Source organism: Mirounga leonina, unplaced genomic scaffold (genome assembly GCF_011800145.1).
Source record: "Mirounga leonina isolate KUSES-001 unplaced genomic scaffold, KU_Mleo_1.0 Mir_170, whole genome shotgun sequence".
Taxonomy (NCBI): domain Eukaryota; kingdom Metazoa; phylum Chordata; class Mammalia; order Carnivora; family Phocidae; genus Mirounga; species Mirounga leonina.
The window spans coordinates 22701314-22722842 of NW_023270433.1; the positions used below are offsets into that span (position 1 = coordinate 22701314).

Here is a 21529-nt window from a genome sequence, read left to right on the forward strand (position 1 = left end):
TGTTATATGCAAATGATGAATCACTAAGTTCTACCCCTGAAACTAGTAATACAGTATATTTTAACTAAATAGAATTTAAATAAAGAATATTAAAAAAAGAAAACACTTCTTTTTTCATGAAAGATGTTAGTTGAATGATGTGTTCTTAAAAAAAAAAAAAAAAAAAGTAAAGTCTAATTTTCCTCTCCGTGAGTCTGAGCTGGCTTTAGTGGCTCAGCTGAAACCAGTAAGACACAATAGAGGCGATGCTATGGGACTCCAGAGGGGCCAAGACAGAAGACGTCTTGTAGCTTCCAGCTGGGTCCCTTGCAATGCTTGCTCTCCAGACACTCCCCCTTGGGGTGCTCCCTGCAGAACCCAGCTGCCATGTGCTGAGAAGGCCAAGCCTGTGGGGGGGGCCTTGGACATTAGTCCCAGCCTCTGAGTCACTCTAGCTCAGGCCCCAGACACGCAAGTGAAGAAGTCTCCAAGTGAGTTCAGCATGCAGCTCAAATTGAACCACCCCTAGCCTTTGGCGTTTTCCCAGCTGAGGCCCCACATGTTGCGGAGCCGAGGCAAGTCATCCCCACTGCTCAAATTCCTGACTTAGAATCCAAGAGCACAATACAAACAAACAAAGAGCAGAAGCAGACCCATCAATACAGAGAACAAACTGATGGTTGCCAGAGGGGGGTTGGGGCAATGGGAAAAATGGGCGAAGGGGTGTAGGAGACACAGGCTTCCAGTTATGGAAAGACTATGTCATGAAAACAAAAGGCACAGCACAGGGAATAGAGTCAACGGATCTGTCATCGTGCTCTATGGTGACAGATGGCCGCTACACTTGAGGTGAGCAGAGCATAAGGCATCGAGAAGTTGAATCACCATGTTGTAGTTCTGAAACTAATGTAACATGTGTGTCAATGATACTTAAGTAAAAAAAGAATCCATGAGCACAAGAAACCTGAATTATTCATTCTGCAAATATAACTGCACATGTGTTCCAAATGGACTAAGAAGAGGTCATCAAAAGGGGGACAGGAAGGAGGATGTAGGCAAACCCATCCTCATAGATGTGCCCCAACACAACTCCCCTGGGACTGTGCACCCTTCCCTCTCCCTCAGCCTGCAGTCCCCATTGCTGCTGTATACACGTGGGGAAGAGAGCCAAAGAGCCCCTGATGGCAGAAGTTGCTTTCAGGGTGGAAGGAAGAAGGGGAATGTGAGTTTGCTAGGGGACTGGAAGCCTAGAACGGGATTGGGTCCGTACACTGATGGACTCCCATTTGCTGCAGTGGTGAGCGTGAGCGTGGAGGTGAGGGAAGGAGAAACTGGCAGGGCTAGTGGACTCAGGACTTGCCGGACTTGCTGTGACAGGTCTCAAGCAGCCTCTGGTCCTGCTGAACTTTTCTCTGGGGCCTCAGCCATGAAAAGAGGGGGGCTACAAAGCAGGGATCTGCCTAGGAGATTGACTTGGCTCCAGGCCCCGGCCGTGGAGTGTCAGAAAAGCCTGCCTACACACGTCTGCTTCCCACCCGGGTCAGAGCCTGAGTGCCTCCCCATGGCTGCCAGGCTACAGCCCCCAGACTCCATGGTCACGAAGCCATGTTGTAAGATCACAGACGGTCCTCGCTGATAAGGATCTGAGAGACCTTCCCCTGCCTTCACAATGCACAACTGGTGGAGGAAAATATCAACAGGACACTTGATGTCTCCGTTTCATCAAGAATATAGAGAGGTTACAAGTGAGCATAGTACCAGCTACGGGGTTGGAAAAGTACAATTTTTCAGAGGGGAAACTTTCTGTAGAGGGGAGACCTGAGGCATGGCATTCGTAGGCCAAAAAGCCTGGGGCCAGCTACGAAGAAAGTTGACTTTGCACAATGTCTTCTAAGGGCTGGAAAATGCAAGCATTCCCCAAATGTGGCTCTTATGTAGTCTCAGTGTATGGACAAAATTCTCCCATTATTTTCATAATTATGCATACTTTGAACCCAATTTACCTGATCAATAATGAGGCAATTATAATGGAGCCCACAAAACCCAAATAAGGTAAGATGTTTGGGATCTCACGGTAGGCTCTTGGAAGTAGGCGTTTCCAACTGCTGCTACTAAGATACACATAGGCGATATTGCTGTGCTGAATGCAAGAGGAGCGTGTTTCCTTCCTGACCTGTCCCAGCTTCCAGAACTGACCACAAACCATAAGCATTCACATTTCAGAGTCTGTGAAGAGGGACTTTTCTATGTGGTCCCAGAGAGCAGGGACCAAAGAACTGGTGGAAATTGCAGGGAACATCCCAAAGGAGGATCCTTTGTAATAATGAGAGTTGTTCCAACGTGGACTTGGGTGTTACTTTGTGAGGAAGTGAGATCCCTGTCCCTTTCAGCCTCGGGGAGAGACTACTGGGTTCATTGCAAACTCAAGTGTCAGACAGGAGTTGATCCAGATTACACCTCCGTTATGTATGCTCTAAGATTCTACGGTTTTATGAGCTGTCATAAAATCACTGCCTTTGCAAAATCAGTGCAGTGTTGGATGCAAAAAAAAAAAAAAAGAAAAGAAAAGAAAAAGGCCATCATTTCTTTTTAACTCAGAACTGACTTTCATGATTCAGTGCTTGAGAGAAGCCTTATACTACAAGCACCTGAAACACTTATGTCATTCTGCACTGAAAATCATGAATGTTATCTTCATAAATCTTTCCCCCCGGTTTTATTGAGAAATAATTGACATATGTCACTGTATGAGCTTCAGGTGTACCACATAATGGCTTGATTTACATATATTGTGAAATGATCACCCTAATGGGTTCAGCTAACATCCATCTTCTCATACAAGAAAAAGAAAAGAAAGAAGAAAAAAGGAAAAATATTTCTCCTCGTAATGAGAACTCTCGGGATCTACTCTCTTAATAACTTCCCTATATATCCTACAGCAGTGTCAGCTGTCTACACTACATGTCTACACTATATCCCAGTACTTATTCAGCTGCAAGTTTGTACCTTTGGACCACCCTCCTCCAATTTCCCCTTCCTCCCCGCCCTCCGCCTCCGGTAACCACAAGCCTAATCTCTTTTCCGATAAGTTTTGGGGGGTTTTTGTTTTGTCTAGGGTTTTTTTGTTTGTTTGTTTGAAGATTCCACATATAAGTGAGATCATACAGTATTTGTCTTTCTCTGACGTATTTCACTTAGCATAACGTCTTCAAGGTCTATCTATGTTGTCACAAATGGTAGGATTTCTTCATTTTTTATGGCTGAAAAATATTCCATTGTAGAATAATATTCCATATATGTTTTATCACATTTTCTTTATCCACTCATCCATCAATAGACTCTTAGGTTGTTCCCATGTCTTGGCTATTATAAAAGTGCTGCTATGAACATGGGGGTACAGATAGCTTTTTTTTTTTGAGAGAGTGCGTGTGCACAAGAGTGTGTTGGGGGGTAGGGAAGGGCAGAGGGAGAGGAAGAGAGAGAATCTTAAGCAAGCTCCATGCCCAGCATGGAGCCCAACATGGGGCTTGATCTCACAGCCCTGAGATCATGACCTGAGCCAACATCAAGAGTCGGACGCTTAAATGACTGAGCCACCCAGGTGTCCCGGTGCAGATATCTTTCTGAGTTAGTGTTCTCATATCCTTTGGATATATTCCCAGAAGTGAAATCACTGGATCATTTGGTAGCTCTATTTTTAATTTTCTGAGTAAACTCCATACTGTTTTCTACCAATTTACAACCCCACCAATGGCGCACAGGGTCCCCTTTTCTCCATATCCATGCCAACATCTGTTCTCTCTTGTCTTTTTGCCACATACATCTTTTTAGGAGTCCGGGTTCTCAAGCTCCTTGATGGGGTGATTTTATCTTAGTATCAACACCTGTAATTCCAGGCTTTAGCATAGTGCTTCTTAGCTGGGGGCTATTTTGGCCCCAGGGAACATTTAGTAATGCTTGGAGACATTTCTGATCGTCAGATGGGGGGTGGGAGGGAGCTACTGGCATCTCCTGGGTAGAGGCCAGGGATTCTGCTAACGATCCTGCAATACGCAGGACAGCCCCCACAACAAATAATTCTCCAGAGCAAACATCACTAAGTGCTGCTATTGAGAAACCCTGTCCCAGAAGTATGGAGGAGAAGACAATAACAAAAGCACTACTCTTACTTACTGACAACCTACTGTACTTGGCCCCTCACAAAAGTTTTTGTGTTCTTCAGGAGGGGCATTGCTATTGCCAGGGTACAGGGCTCAAGTCCAGAGAGTTACATTGTGTCTAAGATCAAACAGCTTGCAAATGCAGAACTAGGGCTCAAACCCAGTCAGTCAGACTCGAAGGGCCAGGTTCCTCATCAGTATGCCAGGAGCCTCTGACATCATTACACACTGTTTGCAGCAGAGACTTAGGCTCTATACAGCCAAGAAAGTGCACTCAGGAGTAGAGGGCCTCAGGAAGAGGCAAAGGAACCGAGCCTAAAACGGAGCCTGTACTTCCAGACAGAACCTGAAGGGGCAGCCTCCCAAACCACGTGACCACTCTCAATGGCCGCCAAGCCCAAACCCTCCGGAGTCTGGGCAAGTTTGCTACACCACTTCCTGAGGAGATGCTGGGGACTGAGGAGGGAGAAGCACCCACCCGCATCATGAGGTGAACTTCAGTGTGACTTCTGGGTGACAAACGTATCATATGTCTCAAAAATTTTGACCTTAAAATAACTTTTGTTCAGATTTTTGAGAATGTGTTTTGGAGTTAGACGAAGCCCAGCTGAAATACTGCTTTTTCACTCTTTTGTTGTTGTTGTTGTTGTTTTAAAGTAAGGTCTACGCCCAATGTGGCCCTTGAACTCACGACCCTGAGATCAAGAGTCACATGCTCTACCTACCAACTGAGCCAACCCTTCACTTTTCCACTTATTAATGGAGTCGTTTGGGGCAACAAGTTACTTTATCTTCTAAGCCTCAGTTCTCCCAACTGTATTATGGGCATTCACGTCATCACCACTGCTTCATGGGAGTATTATGAGGATAAAAAACAAGAAAATGAATGAATGAAGTGGAGGCCAAAAAGCTAGGGACCCAGAAGCAGCTAAGAGACCAATGAATATTAGATGATATGGTGATACCACTGTATCACTATATGGTTTATAGTATACAGAGTTCTATTATGGTGAAACAAAGAGAATGGGGAGGAGAACAGGGCTGGATTGCCAGATGTGGCTGTGCGGGGTGGGGCTGCAGGCCGAAGTGCACAGATGTGGACCGCCCATGTGAGTGCTCCGTACTCTGTATCCTGCTCTGGAAGAACAGTGCATCATGGAGTCAAAAATAGCAAGTATGAAGGACAGAATGAATCCTAAGCAAGTGTCCTTTGTGATTTCAAGGGACATTTCTGTGGTTGCCTTTTCTAGAACAGTTATTTGTGGATGGCTGTCATCCTGTTGGTTGCCAAAATCCCATCATGTAACACACACATGCTTCTGCCTAATGTCTCCAGTCTTCGGCTTTGAGCCTCTTAAGAATGTGGAAAACTAAGTGAATTCTGGTATCTGTCAGAGACCAATGGAAGCACTTCAGGAATCTTAATCCAGAAACAGAAATGAGCCAGTCCACTTGCATCTTGAACTTTTTTTTCAAAACGTTGCAATGCCTCTCTCTAGGTTAGGAGCTGGGACTTCAATATTTTATTCAATATTTTATTTTATTCAGTCATTGCGTTGATGAGCCAGTGATTCACACATGGGGCTTTTGTCTCCTGAGGACTTCACCTCTTTCCCCAATTCTGGCCTGTCTCCACAAGCACCTCCTTCTACAACAGTAGCATTTCTCCACACAGGTATATCTGCTCAGAAAAGGGATCTCTATTCAACTTCCCAAATTGGAGACTCTTAGAATACCAGAGCTGGAAGATCCTGAGAGACTCTTCACTGAAAAGATGAGGAAACCGAAGACAAGAGAGAGTGAGAGCCTTGCCCACAGTCACACAGCAAGTTAACAACAGTGCTAGAATTAATACCCTGGCTTTAGAACAGCTTGTCCCATTTTCATTTACCACTCCCTGAAGTTTCTCCTCTTCAGTGGGGTAATTCCAGAGTGGGGGGAACAGATTTCTCCCATATTTCTCACTAGTCAGAGAAAGTTAAGAACATTATATTTCAAAGCTTCACGAATTTGCGTGTCATCCTCATGCAGGGACCATGCTAATCTTCTCTGGATCATTCCACTTTTAGTATATGCACTGCTGAAGTGAGCACTAGAACACTGTATTTCAAACATCTGAATAAAACCTGATGAAATTAGAAAGAGAATCTTAAGTGGGAAAATCATAGGGCAAGCAGCAAGACTTGATGACTGGAGCAGATGTGAGGTTGACAAGGCTAGTGTGGATCTAATTGCCAGAAGTCTCCAAGAGTATAAATGTGAGGTCCCAGGGACCCATCACACCCAGTGACAATATGGACAGCGGTTGACCATGGGACCAAGCCAGAAACAATCCTTTGGGCTTTCTCAATATGACACTCCAATAGGAAATAAAGCATACAGAAGATGTGACATTTGAAATAAAAAAAAAAGAGAGAGAGATCTTTGTGCAGATTTTGCTTTCAACAATGCTGACCATATTTAACCGATTTTACTTTTGCTATCTAGAGAGCCAAAAATATAACCAATAGACTGGGCTATCCTGACATGGCCCAGGGAAAAGTTGTGCAAAAAAAATGACCATCTGTTTATCCACTGTAGAGACCAGTCCTCTCCTTCCTTTCCCACTGCTGTGATGTAATCACTGCAGTTCTATTGTGCTCTTAGTCAATTACATTTTATTTGTGGTCCATTCTTTTTCCATTCACAGCAATCTTTCTTGAACCTGACTGTGATTTACACAGATGATCAGGAGCACTCTTTAAAAAAGCATAAATTCCAGGGCTCCTCACATGGGTCACTGAATCCAAATTTTCTGGAAAAAGTCCTGGGAATCTATATTTTTTTAAAAAAGCTTCCCAGGTGATTCTAATGCCCAGGATTTAATAGTCTAGTTCCTTCCTCCTTCCCTCCGTCTCTCCTTATGTGCTGGCTTCAAAATCTAAGCACCACATGTAACATTCTTGGAAGAGAGACAATATTCTTCATTCCAAACAATCACCAATTTACAAATAACACTTTGGTAAAAGACATGCCCGGAAACCTGGAACTTGTTGTATGACTACTGGCACTATGAAGAATTGTAGACTCAGAAATGGAAATATGGTCATGTTCTTTCTTCCTGAAGATATCTAAGGAAAGAGATATGTTTAAGTGCAAATTCTTGTGCTTTATTTGAAGTCTTTATTATATTCAGACTTCAAGAATTAATTAATTAATTAATATTAACTTAGTTAATATTAATTAAATAGTCAGACATAAAGAATTAAGACATGGGGGCGCCTGGGTGGCTGAGATGGTTAAGTGTCTGCCTTCAGCTCAGGTCATGATCCCAGGGTCCTGGGATCGAGTCCCGCATCGGGCTCCCTGCTCCTTGGGAGCCTGCTTCTCCCTCTGCCTCTCTCTCTCTCTCTCTGTCTCTCATGAATAAATAAATAAAATCTAAAAAAAAAAAAAAAAAGAATTAAGACATGGACTAAATCCGGCCTACACTGAGGTTCTGAGTTAGGGTGCTATTACCTTTTCTTTCTCCAAACTTAAACAACACAGATGTCCCTTAATCTTTCCTTGTACTCATTCTCCCCGCTCTTTGATTACTATTCTCTATTGTTCCTTCAGGTTCTTCAAGCTACTCTTGGTTCACCAGCAGGGACTAAAATACCTTCAGGGCACAACGGTACCAATCTACTTTATGGTTTGAAAACATTTGCCCTTTTTTTTTTTTTTTTTAAGATTTTTTTTTGAGAGAGAGAGAGTGAGTGGGCTGAGGCAGGACAGAGGGAGTTGGAGAGGGAATCTTAAGCAGGCTCCACACACAGCATGGAGCCCGACATGTGGCTCGATCTCACATGAGATCATGACCTGAGCTGAAAAAAAGAGTCGGACGCTTAACCGACTGAGCCACCCGGGCGCCCCATGCATGTCTCTTTAGGAGAATTTATTTCACTACTCAGGAGTGACTTAGATTAGTGGACTCAAATCTAAAGATCTAAAGATTGATACTCTGATTCAAACAAAGGAAGCTCCTTTTAGAATTCTTTTATTTAGTGGTTCTTCTGCATTTGATCTGTAACCAATTTCTGGGATTCCTATTATATAAAGATCAGAATCTGAATTTGATCTCAACGCTATTCCTGTTTTTTCTCATTCTCTTCTCCTGTCCCTCTGAATTCTCAAGTTGTTTTAGCTCATCTTCCTCCTCATGAATTCGCTTTTCTATACTTTCCCTAATGCTTGCAGTTTTCTCTTGAACAATCACACTTCTGGAAGAGTGAATTATTAGCTCCCATTCTCACCCTTCCCTGCATCTGTGCCCTCTGCCACACAACTGTGAAGTTCCTTCCACCAAATGTGGACTGTCTGTCTCCCCACCTTGGTTTTGCGGGTGGCCATGACTTGCTGTGGCTAATGGCTTATGGGCAGTTCTGTTTCCTCTCAGTCCCCTGGCTCCTCTGCCATCGCCATAAAAGGAAACAGTTATGGTTAGCTCATTAGTGCTGGGGGAAGAAAGCACAGACTTGTCCAACCTATGTCTTGGGGTCACCTAGCTGAGCTCAGCCAAAACGAGCAGAGCCAGAACGGACCATCCACACAGACCATAAGACTGCAGGACACCTGTGCTTCCAATGAGCCTTTAGGGCTGTTCAAGTGGCTATAGGACTGAGAGAGCGAACTAAACCATGCCTGACTAAGGAAAGCAGCTTAGGTGGCTCAGTGTCCTTTAAGGGAAGAGGCAGGACAGCTCCTTTCTTCTCTGGGCACTGGCACTTAAAGACGCTAACGGTTCTCCAGCAGACAAGTTGTGAGTAAGACGAGGAGAAGCAGACACTGACTTCCAGGGTAGGAAGAAGCTCCTCCCTCCAGAGGCTCTGAGGAAGAACTGATGCCCACCGGAAGCCCTGCTCCAGGCAACATAACTCAGCCCCAGCAAATGGCCACAGCCCAGCAGAGCCATGACTGTGGCAGAAGGAAATGGCCCCCGAATCCAGGCCTAAGCACCTGCATCCCCACCCTTTTAGGCTGCTGTGATTTCTTCCCTTCTGGCTTGGCTATTGTCTCTTCAGTAGGCTCCAAGAGATTGCCTGCATACATGACTGAGCTCTTTATTCTGTTGACTCAAAAATAAAAAGAGATTCTCCTTATTTTTCTGAATATGGTGATGCTCACATAAGCAATAAACCAGCCCCTAACTCTTAGTCCTCACTCCGGGAGTCAATTTAGCCGAAACTGAGTCTCAATTTAAGATTCTCCCTCCATGTGATGGCTCATCCCACAGGTAAAGGTTACCACCTGTGAGGCCGAAATAATGGTCTATGAGTACACAAGCCAAAGCCAAACTGCCAATTTGGTAGGAAGACCATGTTTTCTAATGCCATTAAAAAAAAAACAACCAGCAAAACAGAAAAGGTCATAGAACTAATTTTATCCTATTTTCCAAATCCTTTCTGCATTCCATCTATGACACTTAATGGATGAAATGAGTGAACAGGTCAGGTTCAGTGAGAAAAGATACCCAGTGTCTGAAAAATGATTTTAAACAAAATTTTCTGCCCCTCAGCGTGTGCACTGCCTCCTTTCACAACCGAGGTAGTGAATAGGCTGTGCTCAGGCCACTTGGCTGCTAGGATGAAGTTAGCCTGGAGAATACTCTTCCAGGCCTCCTCTGCCGGGCAGGGGTTCCCTGAGATGTGGCATACCCGGGCCCAATTCTTCATTCAACAAATAGTTGTGGAGCTTCTGCTCTGCGCCAGGCCTGTCTGAGGTGAGTACGTACAGCCAGTGAGAAAGAGACGGGAAAACGACGGAACCTTTAACAAGAGTAAAGACAAAGCGATGCAGCTGTATTATATCAACTGTCACCTACAGCTGAAAGCACCATGGACTTGCCACTTCTGAGACTTCCTGTAAAACCACTTCTCCGAGCGGCCTTTCCTCCCCAGCTTGTTGTCAGTATTTCCAACAATCCTTGGCTCCCTCGTCTTGTCTAAGAGACAGCCAGCTGAGCCACTTGGGAGGAGAGCAACTCCTGAGGCTCAGGACTCTGAGTGACAGGCTCCTGCCCCTTCCCCCTCTACCTTCTGGGCTTCCAACAGGAGACCTTTCCTACTTCCTAGAGGTACTTGTCCTCACCAGGGTGATGTCGTATTTCTAGGACTAAGATTTCTTCTTCTAATGATATATACATAGATCTAACTAGCTATCTATCTAAAATGGTAATAGTTAAGCCTTTACCCTTTGTATGCTAAAACGTGTGTGTATATGCACACACATCCACACACGTATGTGCACGTGCACACATGTGCATAATCACATACACGTACACGTGCAGGTGGGTACTTAATCACATACACGTGTGTGTAATCGCATGCTTGCATGTGTATATGCACACACGTACACATCCACATATATAAATGTCTGTGCACATATTCACACACCTGTGTGTGTGCGCACATGTAGATACATATTCACATACGTGTGCACATGCACGCATGTGTATGTATTCACATACATGTATGTGTGTGTATGCACATCACATACAAACTTCTTCTTAGTGAGTTTCCCCCACAAGCAAAATTTAGCTAAGCTGCTCTTGAGAACTCTTCAAGGGATGTTAGGACCCAAGCAAACAGGGACCCAGGCCTTGAGGGCTTACGGCCAGTCTGCTTTTCCCTCTGGTGACCCTACTGGAGTCCCTAAGGGCTCTTCACAGTCCTCGTTCACGCTTGGGTATAAAGGCTGGTAGTGAGGTAGCTCTTGCCCTTTGTATTCTAAATGAGCCTGCACCCTCAGGAGAAAGAGATGAAGCTCTTGAGGCTGAGATTTGAGGCGGGGTTTGGTGCGATGGGGTGGAGAGGGAGATTTGGTTCTAAGGCATCTCTGATCACCACCTTCCACCCCATCTCACATCTCTGGCTACATGTCCTGGGACCTGGTACGACCACAGTGTTTAAGTGCAAACCTATGTTTTTGCTTCTGTGTGAGCCTGGCCAACCACTGGCCACAGGAAGGTCACTTATCTCCCAGATGGAAATGTTCAGAACCTGGTTGAGAACCATAAAGGAACCAACTCACCCTCTGAGCAGCGCAAGCAGACCGTACAAAGTTAATTCTTAGAGCAGGCACATAACTCACAGTGGTGCCCTCATTCAGCACGTCTATCGTTCTCAGACCCTTGGCTACCGTTTCCCCACTTCACATTGATCAAATGTAGGAAACAGACCCACTATAGCAGCAATAACAGCTAACAGCCTGACTCACAGGAGGAAAAAGACAAAAGCTGGTGGAAGAACTCAAAAGGTGGGCGTTTAGTGAAGGGACAAGCTGCTTCCAGCACCTCACTGCTCCAGGAAAACATCACCGTACCGAATGACAGCCCCATACAGTAATTAGTACTCAGAGTAATAACTCGGGGTTATCTGGAAACGTTAAAACGATACCAATGTGCTCTGTTTTTAGGAAGAGAATTCCCAAGCTCTGGGCAAAGGGTCCGGCACTGAGGAGGGCCCCCTAGAGGACAGTGGCGATTACTGCACTGTAAGACCCCTGCGCGGGGAGGAGGAGTGCGGGGGGGTGCCGGCGCTGGGAACCACCTACCTCTGGATGTTATCTTCCAGTTGTTTGACTCTGAACTCATCTTCCTCAGACTGCCGCCTCCTGGCTTCCTCCTCTTCGGCAGTTCCAGCGGGGATACCCTGCAGCAGCCATTTTTCCCGAAGCACTTTGGACTGTGGGAAGGAGGGAAGAGAACAGACTAGATGACACCTTTCAGTCCACAGCCTTCTCTGTGTCGCGGTGCCTCGGTTTTAGCTCCGCCCCTCATCAGTGGTCACCTGAATTGCTGCCTTCGTTCGCCTCCTCACTAACTTGGCTCCCGACTTCCCTCAGGCCTAACCCCTAGAGAGCCACCAAAGGGGTTTATTTCTGCATTTCCTACTATAAAAAGCTTTTGAAAACATACAGAAAAACAGGAAACAGTACAATGAATGCCCATGTCACTCATCTAGCTTTACAATGATAAACAGTTGCCGTATTTCCCACAAATTTTTCACCAAAGCATTTTAAAGGAAATAACAAACACCATGACATTTCACCCATAAGGATTTCAGTATGAATCTCTAAAACATAAGGACATTTTTCTGTGCTACTGCAATTCCATTATATAATTTCTTAAGATCACCCTAATATCGAGTCCATCTTAAGGTGTTTCTTTGTTTATTTATTTTATTTTTTTTTAAAGATTTTATTTATTTATTTGAGAGAGAGAGAATGAGAGACAGAGAGCACGAGAGGGAGGAGGGTCAGAGGGAGAAGCAGACTCCCCGCCGAGCAGGGAGCCCGATGCGGGACTCGATCCCGGGACTCCAGGATCATGACCTGAGCCGAAGGCAGTCGCTTAACCAACTGAGCCACCCAGGTGCCCAAGGTGTTTCTTTTTTTAAAAAAAAAAAGATTATGTCATGCTTCTTCTTAGAAGTTTTTAATGATTCCCAACCATCCTCAGCAGTGGTCTCCAAATGGTATTAAAATCATGCACTCCATTTGCACCAGTGTACTAATACATTGTGAAGTGAAATAAAAAGGTGGGTTGTTTTTTAGTTTGTTTGTTTTGTTTTTAGTAGGCTCAGGTGGAGCCCAATGTGGGACTTGAACTCACAACCCTGAGATCAAGATGTGAGCTGAGATCAAGAGCTGGACGCTTAACTGACTGAGCCACCCAGGTGCCCCGAAATAAAAAAAGTTTTGACTTTCACATCAATGGCTGGGAGGGAGCCATTACTGCTTTGACAAGAGAAATGAAAACAGCTCAAAAGAAAGGCATGCTGAAACTCCCTAAAACAAAGAGTAAGGTGAGGAAGGCACGGGAGAGGATTTTTGATTTGGGTTTCCATTACATGGTCCCTAGATGGCAGATGGTGGTTATTGGATGTTTGCAGGGGCTGGACTCTGGGCATCATGGCTGAGCGTCCCCTTGGCAGGTCGGTGGTCCTGGGAATGGAGTGCTGTAAGGGTGCTGTAAGCAGGGCATGTCACCAGTTTTTCCCTGGTCCCATAATGGCTATGAGGCCATTCAACATAGTGAAAGCATAGAGTAAGCACTGGGTTCCCTGGATCCCAGAATCACCTCCATCAGAATCTGGTTTGACCTCATCAGGCAGGCTGAGCAAGGTAAAGGAAAGGGAGCCCTTATAATGACTAAGAGCCAGGTTATGCATGGCTTGCAGCCAATTAAATATGATGTACAGAAATGAGAGAGTGGAATATCTCTAATATTGTGGACACAGAATTCATACTCACTTCAGTTTCCTTTCTACAGCTCTTATAACCAAAAGGTAGACAATTCCAGAGGTTCACATTTGTCTTGAGATCAAGGAATAGGAGCTACTTATGATGAAGCTATAAAATGAGTTACTAAAAATTACCGACATTTAGTAATAGTAAGAATTCATTAACGGTTCTGATTCACCTTTCTATTGAGAAATCCAGCAGCTACGCAGGGCTCTGAAGCCCCTGCTGGATGCACAGGCGCAAGCTCCAATGGCTAGAATGCCTACACTTCTTTTTTTTTTTTTAATATTTAATTTATTTATTTGACAGAGAGAGAGAGACAGCGAGAGAGGGAACACAAGCAGGAGGAGTGGGAGAGGGAGAAGCAGGCTCCCCGTGGAGCAGGGAGCCCAATGCATGGCTCAATCCCAGGACCCTGGGATCATGACCTGAGCTGAAGGCAGACACTTAATGACTGAGCCACCCAGGTGCCCCCAATTCCTACACTTCTGAATGGACTTTTTGTTAGCAATGCCTCGGTGTGGTATCCAGGTAGTCATAGTCTTCACTGGTGTTATTCTTGCCCTTTAATTATAGATCGTTTTTGGTGGACGTCTGTTTGGTTACCCTTACATACAGTACATAGGGAAGCATATTTATGGCACTTGGCCTGTAGCTTTCCACTCATTAAAGACATGAGGTTGTTCATATGTAAGTTATTCCAACTGTATGCTAAAGGGATTGTACACGGAAGCCGCCCTTACCCAATTTAAACAGTTATACATCATTGGTAACATGGTGCCTGTAAATGTATATACAACTACCACCAAGGATAGTGTCAAAAAAGTACTTTAAAAGTTTCTAGGGCATTATTTAATAATATAAAATCATGTGTAAAAGCTCACAGTACAATTTGTTTACATTGGTTGCTCTTTCTTAGGGGCTAAATTATAGCTCCTCCCCCCACCAATTCATATGTTGAAGTCCTAAACCCTCCTACCTCATAATGTGACTGTGTTTGGAAATAGGGTCTTGAAGGTTAAATGAGGTCATTGGAATGGGCTCTAATCCAGTATGACTGGTGTCCTTATAAGAACTGGAGATTAAGACACAGACATGCACAGAAAGAAGACCATGTAAAGACATCAAAGGAAGACACCCATCTACAAGCCAAGGAGAGAGCATTAGAAGAAGCTAACCCTACCAACACCTTGATCTTGGCCTTCTAGCCTCCAGAATGATGAGAATATGTCTGGTGTTTAAGCCACCCAGTCTGTGGTCTTTGTTATAGCAGCTCTAGCAAACTACTACATTCTCCATAGCTTTATTACAGAGATGTTTCTTCCACTGGAAAGTGGGGATGAGTGGGTTAAATTGGTTTCTCCTTCTAAGTGGGCTACAGAAAAAAAAAAAATTCAAAACCACTGTTCTCCACTCAAAATTCTCCAGGTATCATGCTCACACACAGTGAGAAGCCATGTCAAACAGTGGTTAACAGCCTGAATTCTGGAGCCAGTCTCCCACTTATTAGCTGTGTGACCTTAAGATAGTCTCATCTGCCTCACCAAACCTCAGTTTTCTCATCTGTAAAATGGACATGATGACAGAGCCCACCTCAGGCTTGTCATGAGGATTAAATGAGTTCGTACGCAAGTGCTGAGCCCATACTTAGTACTAGAGAAATGTTTATTATTGTTGTCCATGCTGTTCTTCTGGCCTCTCCTCCCTTCATCTGAGAAAGAGCAGGTAAAATGAAGCCTTCCCCGTTCCCACTGGCAGGATCCATGGCTCTCTGCTCTGTCTCCTCTAGCAGAGAACATACTCCAGCGCACTCTTAACACTGTTCTCCAATTCTTTCTTTTTGTATCTTTCCTCCTCTGAACTCCCAGCTCTTCAAAGGCTGGGACTGTTCTTCATTCATCTTTGCATCTCATTGCTGCACCCAGCCCAGTTCCAGAGAATGAATGAGTAAATGGGTGAATTGGAAAAATCTCAACTGTCATTCTAATTACTCAGAAGGGGGGTGTTGCACTTTCATTCATAGTGCTCCGTGAGTTGAAATGTTTGATACTCACCTAGTTCAACCCATAGAGGGTAAAAACCCTGTTAGGATTACTGGGGGACAGATCTATTGGCAACCTTGGTCTTGGTGTGTGTACTCTTCTGAAAAGGCAGCCATGGACAGACCCAGCCTTCTCTGCCCCAGCAGGGATGCTCTGCAGCCGGGGCTTCTTGAAACGTGACACAATGGCTACTTTTGGGAATGTTCTATCTGCTCTTCTTCACACTGTGCCTCCTGCCACCCAGGAAAGGGTCTAACGGCTCATTTCTGGCTAATTGAGTCCTAGCCATCCATCAGTACTTCTGACAAGAGCCGCCTGGTGACCATGAACACCGAGAGCACGTGTGCCCTCACATCTGTCTCTTCTCTGGATAAGCCAAGCATCCCCAACAGCTGGAGCCAAGAAGAGAGATTCTTTTTTTTTTTTAAAGATTTTTATTTATTTATTTGAGAGAGAGAATGAGAGAGAGCACATGAGAGGGGGGGAGGGTCAGAGGGAGAAGCAGACTCCCTGCCGAGCAGGGAGCCCGATGCGGGACTCGATCCCGGGACTCCAGGATCATGACCTGAGCCGAAGGCAGTTGCCCAACCAACTGAGCCACCCAGGAGCCCAAGAAGAGAGATTCTAACAGAACAAGACAGTGGGCCTGGTCTCAGAGAAGTCTGTTTCACAAAAGTGTTTGGACATTACAACAACAAAAAAGCAAAGTTGATTTTTTTTCACTTGGTCTTAAAGTAACGCTGCTAGGGCAAACCACCGATTCTAATACGTTTACCACCGAAGGTTCCCTTAACCTACGCCAGATGCCCTCCTGTTGTCCCTGAGGGTCGGCTGTGCTGCAGCCTTGGAATATAATGCACTTGTGCGGGCTGATCACACACACCCATCGAAAGCACCAGTTTCCCTCTACTGTTCTGGTCCCTATTGGCTGCCTGAGTGTTTCAGAATTAAGTGACAAGCAGAGCATGGCAGAAGTGAACACTAAAAATAAAAACTTGTCATTTTTTTTATGTCCGAACTGCATATACCAAAAAATTGTATCATAGCTTACAGGGGTGAAGAACTGTCAAACTTCACCTTTGTCAAGTGGATGCAACTATGAGGAGTCAAGACAAAGGAAGTATGCATAAGGCTTACAGGAGAGCTTGCGAAAGCACAGATTCCCACTCCCAGAGGTGTCGATTCTCGAAGTTTGGGATAAGGCCGAGGAATCTGAATTTTAATAAGCTCCCAGGTGATGCTGCCATTGACGGTCCTGGTCCGAGGTCCGCAATTTGAATAGCTCTGCATCAGAACCTGTGACTATCCAAACACCTGGAGAATGCATAAACTTTCCCACTGGTTAGCCAAACGCTGACCCGAAAAGGAGCTCATCATCCTTCCACATAGCTGTCTCTCCTCCTGCATCCCCGTCTCAGGAGCAGTGGTGTCCCCATCCACTCCCTATGTGCCAGACACCCTGCCAGGTCCTTCAGACACTGCTCTGGAAGACAGGCAAGTCCCCAGGATCACCAAGCTTTTGTCCCAATACACAAGGATGCAAGATAAATTCAGACTGTGATACATGCATGGCAGGAGGTAGGCAGGACAGTATGACAAACAGGGATGGACTGAGGACACTTAAGGTGGGAAAAGTCCCTGCGAGTACGTGAACATTTGAGCTGAGATCTGAGATCCAAGGAAGGGAATTTCAGGGGGAGAGACCGGCAAATGTAATAGCCCAGATGCGGGACAGAGTTTAGTGCATTTGTGGACCAGACAGAATGCCCAAGTGGCTGGACCATAGTGAGTGGGGGGTGGGGAAGGGAGGGTAGAACAAGCTGGAGATGGAGAGGAACGCAGGGGCCAGATTAGGTAGGGTACTGCAGACTTGCTAAGGAGTTTGGCATTTATCCTAAGCACCATAGGAAGAAAACAGACTGAAAGGGACAGGATTACAAAGTATAAGTGATTGGACTCTATTACATCATCAGGTGACAGAGCATGCTAGCTTGAAACCAAGGAGCAGCAGAAGAAATGGAAGGCACAGGGCGTACTTTAGAGGTAGAGTCAACATGACTTGCTGATAGATTAGATGCAGGGGCGAGGGAAAGTGTGGGATTAAAGGTGACACAGATATTTGGTTTGAGCAAAAGGGTGGATGGTGGTACCCTCACCTGGAGATTGGAAAGACTAGTGGAAGGACAAGGGCTAGAAGAGCAGAAAACCAAAACTTGTATTTAGGGCAGGTTAAGCTTGAGAGGCTTATAAATGGAAGTGGCACCATCTAAGTGGACATGTCAGGAAAACAGCTGAATACAAGAGCATGGAGTTCAGGGGACATTGCAGTTGGGATAAATATCAATTTGGCAGTCACTGATGCATAAATGATATTTGAAGTCATGGTAGCGAGTGAGGAGGATGATGATGATGATAATTCTTATCACTCCTCCCCATCGACTCCCGGTAAGACCTTGGTTTGGTATTAAGTTTGTGTTACATGATTTCAGTCCACGCAGAAGCCAAACCAAGACTTCTGATAGAAGAAACCAAGTTCTAACTTCTACTCAAGCTCTATTTACAGGGCCAGTGGAGACGGGATGGGAGAAAGGGGGTCATAAAGCTCCTTGACACTGTGTACCCTGCCCGTCTATTCAATATTTTAAAATTTGAAATTGGCCTTTCACACATACTAACAACCAAGAAAAGTCTAAAATTAGTGCTAAAGGTTCACAATAGTGGGAGCCACTGTAACATGTTTGCAGCAAGGCCCCTGGTACCTTCAGGCTATGTAGCAGATGACCTTGGTGAGTTGACAATAAATATCTTGTAGGGCCACAATTCAGTCTTTGATTTTTTTTTTTCCATTCAATCTTTTTGAAAGAAAAGGTTGTGGTTTTTAAAATATAATGACAATTTTCATAGCTTGGATTAGAAAAAAAAAAAACAACTCTAGTCAGGGTTCCCTGCTCATAAATAAATAATTCAAAGGCAGCTTATGTATTGAAGATAGGATATTAGCAATTTGATTCTGACAGTGCTGCCCCTGTCATACAGACCTTTATAATGGTGACAGTTCTAAAGGGATTCATGTGGCAATACATACACTCTGCCTACTCTTGCTGGGACCTTGGGCTGACCAATAAAATAGACAAATCTCTGGTAATTCAACCAAGAGAGCAAAGGGAATATTAAGTTTAGTCTGCCTGGTATAATATAATAGTTGATTTATTTTTTAAACTCACATTATCACAAGTCACATAATAAAAACGATGCAAATAAATAATTGTTTCCATAGAATACAAAGACAAGACAATTTTTCAACAGAAGAATAATGATGGCTCTTGCCTTATGACATATTATTAATACATATTATATATTTAAAAAGCCAGAGGGATTAGATGAGGATGGTATTAGCACAGGAGTGGCAGATTCATGGAATAAGAAGAATCCACAAATGGTGGACTCGAGTATAAGGGAGAAATATGTATATGATAAAGAAGACATTTAAGTCAGTGAGGAAAAGAATGAATTAATCAATAAATCACGTTGAGGCAACTGGCTCCCCGTCGATAAAAAGTAAAGTCATTCCTATCTTATTTCATATAGAAAAATAAATTCTAGGTGGGTTAAAACTGTTGAAGGACAAGAAACATCCTAGGTAAGTTTTTGAGATGTTCTTTGCAAGAACCATATCAAAGTCAGAAATCATAAAGCAAAAGAATGTTAGATGTGATGTCACAAAAATTACAAAGTTTTGTATGAGATTTTATTAATTAATTTATTTATTTGAAAGACAGAGCGCAAGCGGCGGGGCGGGTGGGGAAGGGAGAGGGAGAAGTAGACTCCCCACTGAGCAGGGAGCCTGACATGGGGCTGGATCCTAGGACTTGATCCCAGGACCCCAAGATCATGACCTGAGCCGAAGGCAGATGCTTAACCGACTGAGCCACCCAGGCACCCCTTTTATGAGAATTTAAAACAGCCCATACGCCAAAATCAAGAAAAGAGGCAAAGGTGAATGTATTTTGGACCTGAATGTTTAATATCATTTCATTTTCATCACCAGCTGATGAGGCCTATGAACAAGGGTCACAAAGCTTAATCTATAAAAATATACTAGAGAAAAAGCATAGAAGAATATACCTCTGTGTGAGTTATATCTGGGTGACCAGTATACAGTTGATATGCTTTTTTTCTTTATATTTTCCTGTACTTTAAAATTTTGCTTTTGCAGTGATCATGCATTCCTTTCTCTTATAAACAGCAAAAATAATTCAGCTATTAAAATTGCTTACTGATCCGATATGTGAGCACTTCTTGGAAATTCTTACATCATAAATATTAAATACTAAATATAGCTAAGTATCTTGTAAAAAGAAATCTGAGTTTAATTTGGCGAGGACTTCAAAGTACTTGGAGGTTTCCTAATCGCTGGAGTGTAGAAGCTCTTTCAGTACTTGGGTCTTTTATTGCATTGCAGAATTTATTAATTGTCCATATATAAAGTAAGAATATTCCGTTTTGTGGCATTGCTCACTGCATAATCCTAAATATCACAATTACCAAGAATATTAATCAAATAAGCATCAAAACTATTGTCTTGCATTCTATTTATTTGCTTTGACAAGAGACCAGTAAGTCTATCTAAATAATTCATACCTCATTGCATGAGAATAAGTGTCTATAGACTATTTGACAATGAGAATTATATCTTAATAAATATGAAATCTAATTCTAATGTTTTTCCATTTAACTTTGCACTAAGCGTATATATATATATATATATATATATATATATATATATATTTTAGGGAGCATCCTAGATTTTATAAATTAGTTAAATAAATATTGTTGGCATAGTTCTTAATATTTTCTACTTATAGGAACTGCCAATAATCAATAATGTCTCCACATGGTCTAAATTTTCTGGAGTCCATTAAAGTATAACTTATAGTAAAGAGACAATGATGATGGTAATTGGCATCTCTCTAGACAAATTATTCAAAATGGAACATTTCATTTAAAGAAAACAGTGTCCTAGAGAAGGCTTGGTTTTGGAGGCAGACAAGCCCTAGCATTCAACCAGGGTTCCCTCGCTTATCATCTCTATGTTCTTGGGCAAATGACTTGACCTCACGAGTTTGTTTCCTCACCTGTGAGACAGGGAAAGTGGCCATTTAAGTCAGTGACGAATTTTGTGGCCATTATTGAGGGGACGTATTTAAAGTACCAGGCCCACAGTAGGCACTCAAAAATATGAATATTATCGAGGATGGACAAGGGATGACAAGGCTGCCATGCATCCAGGACAAAGCTGGCTGAGTCTCTACCAAGAGGCTCACAGAGGAACTATCACCTCAATGAATTTACTAACATCCACAGGTGAGGCTGCCAAGCTCAAAACTGAATGATCACAGGGAAGATGACTCACGCTATTCAAGTTCAGTCAACAGCTAACTGATTGAAAGTAGAACATATTCTTTTCTGGTGCCTGAAGTGATCATATCTCCCAGTCAGGCACCACCAAAATAACTCAGTTATTTTGGGAATGATGGACTCAGAACAAAGAGAGGCAGAGTCATGAGAAAAGTTTCACCTGATCCACTCCTTGCTTACCTCAGACCCCACCTCCCCAGAGCATAGAAACTTGGTACCTGCAGAGCTGGAGTTTCTCCAGGGAAGTCCAGATAAACCACCTTTGGGATCTCTGAGGTTGTTTTTGGTTTTGCTTTCATTGTTCAAGGTTACTGATCCACCCTCATTCTGTCTACATGGGCCTTCCAGAGAGAGAGAATTACAACCCATTGGTCTCCACTTACTAAATTGCCATCACTTCCAGTCTTTTCTCTCCAGGTTATAGGAAGATTACTTAGGTGAAAGTGCTGGGTGTTCCCTTAGATAGTCAATTTTATCAACAATGTGAGGATTTTACCAGGATAACCATAAAGAACTATCTGATTCCCTTGTTTCCAAGTCTCTGAAGGAGTCTCACTGCTTCTACATGCAATACTAAGTCCTCTTTACTGTTATTTCTGTTGATTGGGTGGCTGGATCCATGGATGGATGGATGGATGGATGGATGGATGGATGGATGGATGGATG

The 21529-nt window shown here is 43.8% G+C and overlaps 1 protein-coding gene and 1 non-coding gene across 9 annotated transcripts in view; both read right to left on the reverse strand.

The window, feature by feature from the left end:
* Window positions 1–21529, reverse strand: part of PALM2AKAP2 (PALM2 and AKAP2 fusion) — a 346978-nt gene that overhangs the window by 254041 nt on the left and 71408 nt on the right. For all 8 annotated transcript variants that reach the window (XM_035016104.1, XM_035016101.1, XM_035016107.1 and 5 more), the window contains one exon: window positions 11712–11842. In XM_035016104.1, coding sequence (XP_034871995.1) covers window positions 11712–11842 — 131 coding nt within the window. The remainder of the gene's footprint in view (window positions 1–11711; window positions 11843–21529) is intronic.
* LOC118018279 lies at window positions 6126–6232 on the reverse strand. The gene has a single exon (XR_004681357.1). It is a non-coding gene; the product is annotated as a U6 spliceosomal RNA (small nuclear RNA).